This window comes from Lycorma delicatula, chromosome 10 (assembly GCF_047948215.1).
Source record: "Lycorma delicatula isolate Av1 chromosome 10, ASM4794821v1, whole genome shotgun sequence".
Classification (NCBI taxonomy): Eukaryota; Metazoa; Arthropoda; class Insecta; order Hemiptera; family Fulgoridae; genus Lycorma; species Lycorma delicatula.
Window position 1 is genome coordinate 112,191,588 of NC_134464.1, and position 12,571 is coordinate 112,204,158.

The window sequence follows — 12,571 nt, forward strand, 5'->3', positions numbered from 1 at the left end:
GTAGGGTAGTACAATCTTACCTCTTGCTCATACATGTTCATGTTTTTCTTACATTTGTATCGATTTTTGTGCTAATGGATAAAAACATTTTCTGCATATTGACTGAAAAAATTTGTGCTTCTAGAAGATCCTTTCAGTGTCGTCTGCAATATCACTCTTGAAGTAGCTGATGAGTTAACTTAAAAAAGATATTTTGGCTTTCTTAAATAAGGTTTATTTATTTATATATTATACCAAATTTAATTATAAAGGAGTAATGGGATTAAATTTAAAAAAAATAGTGTAATCATACTTTATCATGTTGACATTGTTATTTTTATTGTAAGTGTTCTGTTCAGGGGTATTGGGCATTATTTCATTATATTTTTTTTTTACGTACAGTTTGTTATTTATATCTAAGATAAAATAAAAATTTATTTTATTATATTTGAATCTGTTTTTAAATTTAGCCTAATTAATTAAAATATGAATACCAAGTGTTACATCATAAAAAGTGCTATTATCTGAAGTGTTATTATTTATAATGAATTTATTACATTTTAATGACTACATTTTATTATTTTCTTGTGACTTTATGTATTATTAAGATGTAAGTGTCTCATTTACTTAATTGTTCAGTGTGATTATAGTAGCAGTAATTCGTATTAGTTTCTTATTTTTTTCAAAAATAATTTCATCATTTTACTATTGTCATGGATGCCCGGTGGATGATATTAGAAACAAGGTGAGATATTAACTTTTTAGGAAATGAATGCTTTGTATATATGTTTATATATATATATTTATTTATTTTATATGATAATTGTTAGTTGAGATTTTAGAATTGAGATTATTAAATTGTAGTTGTAAGATTTACCTACATTGTTTAATTTAGCTACCCCTGTATAAAAAAAAAACTATATATATATCATTGTTATCCAAATAGATTTTACCCAAACATATTTTTCTCCTATTAATGTTAACTAACTTTGTTACTTTTTAAAATGATTTAATATTTTTTTCTTATCAACTGTTGTGATTGTTAGCCACTGATAATTGTCAATAGCAAGCAGTAAAACTGCAAGTTAAAGAATGTATGTTAGGTGCTAACATTCTTTAAATGAAGTGCTGTGTGTCGTAGTTGTGTAGACAATTAACATTAATTTCATGTTTGGAGGTTGATAGTTCAACTCATGGTCGAACTAGTTATATTTTAATGCTGTCCTTGACCATCGTTCCTTTGTTGAGTTTTGATTGCTGACTACAGAGAGTCATTAAACACTTTGTAGTCTGGTGAATTGTGGGCGTTTCCTTATTCATATAATGAATAAGGAAAGCTGCTGTCTGGAAGTCACAAATCAAGAACGGTGCAATGGATATTTGAAGACTTTTGAAATAGGACTCAATCAGTTATTTCTGATAATCTACAGTTACTGATTTAAACATGGCATTGGATCTTGACATTTTACTCTATTTTACAGCTTTTTGCTGCTTTTATCAGATGTAACTGTTGCAGGGCGATCAGGTTGTAAAGAATGCAGCTAACAATCTGAACCAGGATTCAAACTTTCCCGTATTTTCCAAGATCCTGACACAAACTTCTTTATTTCAATCTTCTTAAAATTGTTAATTCTTAACAAAAATGATGTTTTCTCCAAGTCGTGAAATCTACGATTTTAAATTTACGTTTTAAATTCAGTAACAAAACAAAGTTCAAAGTACATTTTATCATAAATTAAAAATTAGTTTTGCTTAATATTTTTTTTTAAATTACATATAAACCCGTTGTTAACCTGGTAGTTTTTCAATAATTTGAAAATTTGAAATTATGTTTAACAATAATGGGCTTCCCGTGGGGACTGCGTGTGAGGCTGGAGTGGTGAGGTATGCGAGCACCTTGTGGGAGGCTAGACCAATCGTCACTATCAACTTGTAACAAACGGCGTGCCCCTGTGTCACTGTTTTGGAAGGTGCAACGGGGTGTTCTTATAATATCTGTACAAAAAATCTTCCGATTTTCAAAATTCAAACGGGGTATTTGTTGTTAGTCGGTTGAAGGCTAACCTTAGTAGCATGCATCAAGTACACTCCCGATCTAACAGATCATGGTTATTCAGAAATGTATGTACAATAATCCTTTTACTTCATTATTATATTTCTGCCACCATGGCAAAGAACTAAGTTACAAATTTTTCATTGCCAAAGGTGTGTGTATTTTAGTTACTATTATTCTGTCTTTTGCAATTTAGTTTCTTTTTCGGGTTTCTATAAAAGCCTGAATATAATTATTATTTATTGGTATTATTCTCACAACCAAGGATAATGTACAGTGCGGGGTCCAGGGAGTGGAGCCCTCTGGGTAGGCAAACTCTGTGGCCATGAGGTAGGTCCCTAGGAGCCCCTGTGTTGGCTCTGGGATTCGCATGGATTGACCTGAGTCCTGAGGGTCCAGGTTCTTGCTAGACGAGCCGGCTAGTAATTATATAACTTTTTTATTACATCATTATAAAACTGCTTGTCTTTTCAGTCAGTTAGTCTTGTTTTTTCGATTTCATTGTTTCTTTCAAAATGATCGTCGGTTAAAAAATTCTTTTAGTTAAATAAACATATAAAAATGTAGCCTACATGAGTCTGTATGATGCGTGTTCGAATACTGCCCAGCAAAATTTTTAAAGCAGGGTTTGTTTTGCAATGCATGACAGACCAAGTATTTCATAGGAATTCAGTCATAGGAAAATAGTACCAGAAAATTCTCATCATCATTTTCACATTCAGTTTGCTTAAATTTTTTCATTTTTGAAGGAGTATCTGAGGTAATCCACTATATTGATTGATTGATTTTTACTGTCAATAGTTTTATAATGACCCATATTTTTTTCACAACTAATATTTTGATTAAAAAATTCATCACTCATTTAAATTGATCGATAAACATCTTCAGACAAAATTCAGGATACCCATTCTGTAAAAATTTGTTTGAATTTTAGGTTTTCACTAACATAGAAGAGACCGTGAACTTTTAGGAAATAATTTATATAATGTATCATTTTTGAATCGTCTGTTCTTTCAAATTACTTTGACAATTTGTTTGCTTGACAATAATTTATTTGTTGATAAATCTACTCTATTTTACTCTGCATTAATTTATGTTAATCTTCCTTGCTACATACATTGCATCTATAGAACAAAAATAATTATCTAGATGTAGTATGTGAGAAAGAAATTTACATCAGTTTTTTCTTTGTAGATTTTGAGAGAAAAATTAATTTAAAAATGTTTATAAAGTTGATAACATTTACTAATAAAGAGGTTAATTCCTGAATCTTACATTTCATTATTATTAAAAGCAGAATGTGAAGTTTGTCAAAAAATATATTAAGAATATGTAAACTATGACTTATTCCTCTGTCTATAGTGTATTTTATTCAATGGTAGGGTAGAATAAAAAAAATAATGCAATACTGTGATGTAACTAACAGTGATTTGATAGATTAATGTTATGAAATGTTACTGAAAAAGATTCTTTATGATAAAATCAGTTTAAAAACATTACTAAGAGATAAAACTCACAATTAAGCTTTCTAAAATGCATGCTAAATTATTCAGGAAATAATATTAAAATCATATGTTAAACATATGAATATATTTACTGAATGCTCCCGTCCATATGATTGTGATATGAAGATATTCTTCGTGTCCTTGATAAAAATAAATTTGTGAATATATCATCAGCAGCCAGAAAGAATTAATATTTCTTGTTATTTATCATAGTGTCAAAATATAGCATAGAGTAACAGGGAATTACATTTATTTCAAATTTTGTAAAATGTCTTATTAAAAAGCTGCATTTTATAAAGCTTTATAATGTGGATTATCATATTAATTTATTTAAAAAGGCTTATCGTTTCTCTATCTTTAATTGAGAAATTTGTGATTGTAATGAATAATAGTCGGTTTTGTGTAAACGAGGAAGTGATTATAATGCAAATTTACCTGTTTGGAGTGTAACATGTAATAATAATTTTTATAGAAATAGTAATGTTAGAAAGTGTCACAGTTATGTAAGAAACAAGATTTACTTACCCAGAGCAAGCTTTGGTTAAGTTAAATACCTTGACACTACATACTGGTTTCTGAATTAGTGATCTAATAAATTTTTAACTTGTCTTTCATAGCTCTAATGAATAAATTAGACACGTTGCTCTAATTATTGTTACTGACTGCTTTCATCTTAGTTATTCTATTGCAAAAGAAAATTGATTAATTAATAAAATTAGTAAAAAACTCTGTAAATAACTATGTAGCTTATATAGCTATAGATTTTGTAAAAATAAAGTAAAATATATTAAATTTAAAAGAAAGGGAAACAAAGACAATATTTTACGTATAAAAATGCCTTTGCTGATTTAAATAAACACTGTTCTTTAATTTTGTTGTAGGCCTGTAAACATATTCTATAAAATATTAAAATCAACTTGATTTGCATAATGAAATGGAGAAATGCAACATTGTAGGTAATCTAGGAAAATAAAAGGTTTGGGTTCATATCATATGATTTTTATTTGAATTTTGGTTAAAATTAGATTAACCAAATTAATTTTTACCGGCTTTCTGAAGAAAAGTATGGTATTAATTTCGGTTTCATTGTGGTATTGGGTTGTGAAAATGAATTTTCTTTTCATTTTGAGAAATGGGAGTACGAAAATATCATTAATGTATAACGTTTTGTGGCTTGAAAACCTCAAAAACTACTTGATCAATTAAATTGAAATTTAGATATGCTGTAGTAGTGTAGTAGTGTGGTGTGTTTTTCATATATGCTTATGTATACAGTGATTCACAATGCTGAGTGAGTTGAAACTTGGTGCTTGTGTGTAGGATCTACTCATTAATTGAAAGTGTGTAGTACATCGTACTCTGAATATCATTGTGTTTCTGACTATAAAATAGTAAGGGTATCAGAAATAGAGTCGGTCCTCTTGCGCAGAACTGCGCATGAGTTTTTAATTTGATCAATTGCCTCTATGACATAGACATCATTTAAGCCTGTTACACTGAGGGTCATGGGTTCAGTTCTCATGTAAGAACTGGAAAATATAATTATCATCCATAGTTCTATCTATTTTAATTTAGTTCTTTATTTGTCATTATTTTAATTTCTTCATGTAAAAGCAGTAAAACTGGTACCTTTGATTAATTATTTTTATACGTTAAATACATCCACAGGGAATCTTTACTTAAAATCTTTGAAGAATTTAAAAAAATAGATCACAAGTAAAAAAAAAAAAAAAAAAAAAAAAAAAACATTATAAAAGAAACATTAACAAACACGAAATCAAAGTGAAATTCTTAGGGAACTCTCACAACCATTCAAAATTAAAAGTGGAGTAAGGCAAGGAAATGGACTATTTCCAATACTATTTAATTGTACCCTTGATAAAGTTAAAATGGGAGAAAGAACTTAAAAATTTAAACACGAAAATATAAAAATGGGTACTAAAACTAAATTTATATATACAAACATTCTGGCCTTCATAGACGATACTGCAATTTTCGCAAGAGATATAGACAAGGCTAAAATCAAAATTTAGAAACTAAGCGAATGTGCAAGCAAAATTATTCTTCAAATTTCTTATGAAAAAACTACTGGTTTTCCATTGAAAAAGAGAATAGTACTTGATCCATAAAATTTCTGGCATCAAAGAAATATGTAGAGTTCAAAAGTTTAAATATTTGGGAGAAATTATAGCACCAATTATAATTGAAAAAAAAAAATGGCATGAAAACAGAGTATGAAAAATGAAAACTGCCTATTATTTCACAAAGAACATTTACAATAAAAAATCTCTGTTATATAATTCAAATTGAGGCACTATAAAACTGTAGTCCTACCAGAAGCACACTGTATAGGGCAGGATGTCTGCAGTGTTTTTTCAGAACAGGAAATAACAAAAGTAGAAAAAATAATTTTAAGAAAATTTATGGACCAAAATATGATGATGGAATTTGCAAAGCGAAAAAGAAATGTACAAATATTTAGAAAAAATAGGGGACTTAATCTGGAAAAGAAGATTACAGTTTCATGGACATTTATGTAGAATGAACGACCAAAGATTGACAAAACATATATTTAATTTCTACATAAACTGAGTCACAAAGATTTACTGTTTAAAGAAGTAGAAACATATCTAAACACATTAAAGATTTCTAAGATCTGTCTAAAGACAGAGATAAATTTAGAAAAGTGATTTGAGAATCTAAGTTTCCAGAGAGAAAGAACAAGAAGGGTATAAACCTGAATAGATGGATGGAAGAAAGGCGACAACAGAGCAAAAGAATGAAAACCTTTTGGGGAAAAAAAAAGAAGTCAAAGCCATGTAAACATCATTTGTAGTGGTCAGAACGAAAAGAGAAAATAATTATTATACATTTTCAAACAATGCACACAAATACGAAATTAATGCAAAGAAAGTAATTGCAGAATTAAAAAAGATTATGAAATCAAAACTGATGAAAGCCATCAGTTACGGATAAAATATTTTAAATGCTTAATCTTTTTTAATTAAAAATATTTTTAAACCTGTTGAAAACAACTTTATATTTCCCATGGGTACAAATTTATGTACTTTTTTATCTTCTTATTTTGTTGCTGTAATTGTTGACAGTCTTTTTATAAAATTTTAGTCTGTGAGATTGAGCTTTTAAAGAATTCTTTCATCTTGTATTATTACAGTGGGATAATTTTTTCAAATTAAAAGTTTCAACATTTGGAAATGTAAAAAATTACTTCAAAAAATAAATGTAGCAATCAGTTGACATTGTATTTTTTTATGGTCGGGTAAAAGGATTCTTTAAACCAGAGTTTTTTTTGGTTGGAGAGTAAGAGATACATATTAATCAATTGTCAATAAATCTACTACTATATTCTCTATTATGCAGCAACGAAATAAGATGTGGAATCTCCTAGCTAGCCCACAGGCAGTCCTACCTGAAAAGAATGCTTTGGTTCTTCAAATCCTAGTATCTTCAGCATGGAAAATCTAGCAGGGTCTGATCTGCATACAAAACTGATAACAGAGAAGATATCAAAATAAGGAAAATGGGTGGGTGATGAAAAATAAGACATCCCATTGAATAGATTAGGGTCTTTACCATGACCTAAAACCCTGAATTAGAAGTAGTGTGTAATGGGTTTTCTTTTTAATTATGTTTTCCCAACCCATTACAACTATACTGTGTGTAAGAACTAATAGAATGTACACGTAATGAAGCATTACTTTCAGTTCCTAATATCTGTATTAAAATAAGCTTTTTTTGTTTGTACAATCATTTACATGAGTTATTTCAATATAATTGTGTTAAAACAATTATTACTAAAATATGATAGATAGGTTGTTTACATTAACTGAGAACAATAGTGGTGGTATTACTGTTCCTTAAGCACTCAATTTAAGTGATATTACCTTCTTTTGACATTATCTTTTCATCATTACATGGAATAACAACTGTGATTATAATCAAGTGATAAAGAAGATAGAATTCCTTGATTTTAGATTCCATGGTATACCAAAGAGTAATATGGCTAGTTTTGTGCTCAGCCACATTTAATCTGTACTATAGATGAATTACAAATGAATTATTTGCAATATCAACTGTTACATTACAAATTTTTATTTATTTATGACACTGGATTTGAATCAGGATTGTTTGAATTTATATATATATATATGTAGAATAAAACAACAGAATTTAGTAGCATTTGATTTTTTATTTAACCAAACTTTTTCTAAAATATTCAACACAATACCAGACTTGTTCACAATTTTAAGATTTTTCATACTCAATTACCCATTCAACTAACAGACATAAACAGGTTGGCCAAATTACTAAAAGCGCTATTCAGCATCTGGACTTTATAGTTATAAGTTTTCTTGCTCATCTGGATCTGTGGTTTTCAGACATTTTATGTAATATTAAACTAAGAAAAACATATGGAAATGTGTGCTAGGAGGTGTGATAAAGTTAAATCTTAATCTATTTCTATTATGTGCCCTTTATAACAAGATCATTTGTTTTAGTGAATTAATTCTAAGGAAGAAACAATATGTTTTATTATAGAAATTGATATTTTAAATCTATAAATTACTTCTTGATGATTTATTTGTTTATTCTGTGATTAGAAACACTAATGTTTATTAAAAAATTTGTTATTTAAAATTTAATGTGTTGAAAAATAATTGTAAAATAAATTTTTTGTTTTGATTGGTATGTAATATTCTGATTGGTACTTTATATATAGATCAAAAAAGGATCCAAATGAATGAAAAAAATTATTCATCGATTTATTATAAAAATAATATAATTTGTATTAATATTGAAATTTTCACATCATTAAATTAAAAAATTAATTATCATTAATTACGTGTTGTTGAATCATGATCTATATTATTTACACATATAATTTTTGTATCTGGATTAATGTAGCCCTAAAATGTGTAAATAGCCCATTTTTTATAATTGAAATAATAAAATTAATGTAGTCTTTTCTGGATAGAAATTCAGTGTATTTGTATACAGCAAGCTCACATTAATTAATATATAACTTTTGATGAAATGTGAAAAAAATTTGTTCTTTTTAAAACTGCTGCTGTTATTATATCACTACAAGACTGTCTCTGTTTAATCTCTCTAGTAGAACTAATGCTCTCTATTCATTAACAGAGATGTACCAATCATTTGAATTAGTCAAAGACATGCAGACGCTTCCTCTCATCTATTTCCCCACTATCATTAACTTTACCTCTGTGTCTGCTACTAAAATGATTTGGTTCCCCGCTTTAGTTCCTTTGTTTCTCCTCATTTAAAAAATGATATCATCATTTTGATATCTTTTTGCAATAGAAGTTGCAAGTTATTTCTTTTGTATTTTACAAAATTTTTATGTAGTAATGATTAATTTACAAAAAATGAAATGAAATTTTAATGATTTCTGTTTCCACTGCTTTTCTTAATTTTTTTAATGCTTCATTTATTGGTGTTTTATTTTCATCCACAGTATTTTTTGTATTTATGGTTATATTTTTTGTATGTATCATTTTCTAGTTTCTAATTAATATCTGCTTCACTTATTTAGATTTATTTTTTTTAAATAACTATTCTGGAGTTATATTGTTTATTTATCTTGTTAATGCAATAATTTGAATCTTTGTTTATTTATGAGCTTGTAAAATTTTTTTTGTTAATACTGTGTGATATTACCTAGTATATGTTTCACTATAATGTTCCCCTGATGTAATATTGGTTTATTAATATGCGACTGAACTTGTACATATAATATTTTCTGATCCAGGTATATGTAAAATTGTTGAAGGTTTTTACTTTGGTTTCTTTTCTTTTGTTTTTATTTTACCTTTTTTTCAGAATTATATGATTTATGGAACATTTTTACATAAATATTACACATTTTTTTTTGGAATGATTGCTTTTCAAAAGTAACTTGTTCATTATAAACAATTTGTAGTAAGCTAATGAATCATATAATATTTTCTTGATTTTGAGTTGTGTTGTCTCGTCATTATTAATATAGATCATTTAATACTGAATTCTTAGTCGCTTAATATAATAAAACAGTTTGGTTTTAATTAAATTATGATTTTTATTAAATAAATAAGAAAATAAGTTAATTGACTGTTTCATTTTTATCAAACTAATTTATTATTTATCTTAATTATTTGTAAATAACTCATTTTCAATAATGAATAAAAGTTTATATTTTTGCTAACCTAATTAATTGATTGTTTTATTTTTGGTTCATTTAAATTCAAATTATTGAGATAATTTTTATTGATTTTTAACATTGAATCTATTATGTATGTATTTCCCATTAATTATATTTTAAGATAACATATTTAACTGTAAATTTATAATACATTATTTAAAAAGGGGAATTTTATTCATGTGATTTTAAAATGGAATAATTAATATAGGTTTATTATTTTAAATAGTGGGGAAAGTTGGGCAGGTGGGGGAAATCATTATGAGTATGATAAATTGATATTTCATGTAACATTCTGTTAGAAACATTTTAGTTTTGTCATGAGGTATATAACTTAAATTTGTTTGTATCATCCATTCATGGAGTCTTTCGTTACACAGTTGCTGTTGTTATCAAATACATATAACAAAGCAAACAATTATGTTTGATTTTCTTGATTTATGTGTGTAATGTACTCATGTTATCCATTTATTGTAAATTTATTATTTTCAAATTTTTGTTTTAGTCTGGTGATTGTGCTAGTCATTTGTGTTATGGAAAAATGTTTTTTTTTTAATGTTTTTATTTGTTTTTAAAAATGATATTTTAGAGTGTGTATATTTGTAAATATTATATACACCAAATTTGACAATATATGAATTTGAATAAAATATTCATAATTTTTGACGTTAAGAAAGTGTTTTTTTTTTTTTTTGGTGATTTTTGTTGTGAAGTGTAATTTTTGTGTTTTTTTTATTACTTTAAATTTTTTTATAACGATGAGTGATTTTTGGGAAAAACAAAAGTTACTTGACTATGACTCTTTTTCTGATAACTGTAGTGGTGGCTCATCCAACGAAGATTATTGTTTAAATTTGTAAGTTTTATTATTAATTTTCTGTTTTTATTTAACTTGAAAAAAATAATTTATAATTACAATTTTAGCGATGCAAAATTACTAATTGTTGTAGGTGACCTGAATAAAATGACAAAAGTAACTTTTGAAAATGACGTCATGATCAAAAACTCATGACCATTGTCATGATCAGACTTGTTTGCCAAATATATTAAGAAAGGTGAGGTTTGAAGTGGCATCTTATTGTTTATTTCTTCACTGAACCATTTATATTGTTGCACATCTGCATTCTTTTTTTTTTTGTCTTCAGTCATTTGACTGGTTTGATGCAGCTCTCCAAGATTCCCTATCTAGTGCTAGTCGTTTCATTTCAGTATACCCTCTACATCCTACATCCCCAACAATTTGTTTTACATACTCCAAACGTGGCCTGCCTACACAATTTTTCCCTTCTACCTGTCCTTCCAATATTAAAGCGACTATTCCAGGATGCCTTAGTATGTGGCCTATAAGTCTGTCTCTTCTTTTAACTATATTTTTCCAAATGCTTCTTTCTTCATCTATTTGCCGCAATACCTCTTCATTTGTCACTTTATCCACCCATCTGATTTTTAACATTCTCCTATAGCACCACATTTCAAAAGCTTCTAATCTTTTCTTCTGCATTCTAGAGCTACCAAAATACAGGGCATTCTGTTCAGAGGCTGTATCATGGACATAATTACTTTTACAGAAATAACGCATCATTTATAGATGCTTATAAGTTTCACAGCCACAGCTTTAACAAATTAGAGTATTATTTATTTGTTATATTATAATTCATTACAAACATGGAAACTACATAGTTGAAAAAATACTTAATAATAAGCTTTAAAGCATTTTATAACATTACACAGAAATTTCAGAGTGATAATTAGCAATGAGTAACAAATTTTTTATTTTATTCAAGAAAGTTTTTAAAAAGTTTGTGCATGTCACCATTTACATTTCATTTATATTTATCTTATTTTCTACAGTCTCATTTTCATTTAGAAAAAGTATTTAAAAAAATAATAATACTTATTAATATGAATGAGTGAGCTAGTTCTTGCATAATCTGTTACTTCTAGGACGTCTGTTATCATTTTCCAGTAAGGTCAAGTAAGTAGTTGTATTTCATACTGAATTTGTTACTAATTAGAAACAAGTGGTCAGGCAGATGAAGTTCTGAGAAATTGATAGAAGTGAAACTAAACTATAACTATTGCTCAATTTGGAAACTTTATGTAAAATTCAGTTACTTAATCTCCGTACTATCTGATTGGGTGTGGGTATAAATGAAGAATTACTCTTTAATTAATATTTTTTTTAAATCTTTGAAGACACGAATATGTAAACCTTCATTGCTAGAAAATCTTATAGGAGTACTGTTTTCTTCTTTCAAAGAAAACTTTTGCAGTCCTTTTATGGATCTCTCCGTTTATGGTTGTATGCTAGTTCTTTTTTATTATCGTCAGTGTAATAAAAATAAATGGTCGTATTTTATTTAAAACATTTAAATAATTTCCATGTAGTTTCTTCTTAGATATACAATTAAAAATGTCTTAAGAAGTTATTCCAATTTCTAAACAGAGAAAAAGAGCTTTTGGGTTAGGACAAATCTAATATAAGAAAATTTTGCAAATTGTTAAGTAAGATAGTTTAACTATGTCTAAGTAAGCATACTGTTTCTGAAATTAATATTTTTTTTATTTTTTAATTTATAACATCTAATATGCATGCATTCTTGGATTAATGGAATAACAAACAAAACATTCCTGGATAACATTGTTAGCTACATCCTCTATTATATGATGAGTCTCCCATGCCTGAATTGTATTCACGTAGAATATACTCTGTGTTTCAAAATGAAAATTGGAGTTTTAAATATATGTAATATTTATAAAGTTTTACTTATATTGTAAATTATACATGAAATGAAATAGCAACTCAGACAGTTTTTC

At 27.3% G+C, this 12,571-nt stretch overlaps 1 protein-coding gene across 4 annotated transcripts in view; it reads left to right on the forward strand.

The window, feature by feature from the left end:
• The window catches only part of ATP7 (copper-transporting ATPase 1), a 196,875-nt gene that overhangs the window by 96,471 nt on the left and 87,833 nt on the right, over positions 1-12,571 (forward strand). Inside the window, exon 2 of one of the 4 annotated variants that reach the window (XM_075376591.1) lies at positions 450-724. The exons of 2 other annotated variants lie outside the window; for them this stretch is intronic. In XM_075376591.1, coding sequence (XP_075232706.1) covers positions 693-724 — 32 coding nt within the window. In that variant the 5' untranslated portion in view covers positions 450-692. Of the gene's footprint in view, positions 1-449; positions 725-10,081; positions 10,611-12,571 lie in introns of those variants that run through there. One more of the 4 variants, XM_075376590.1, reaches the window with a different exon arrangement.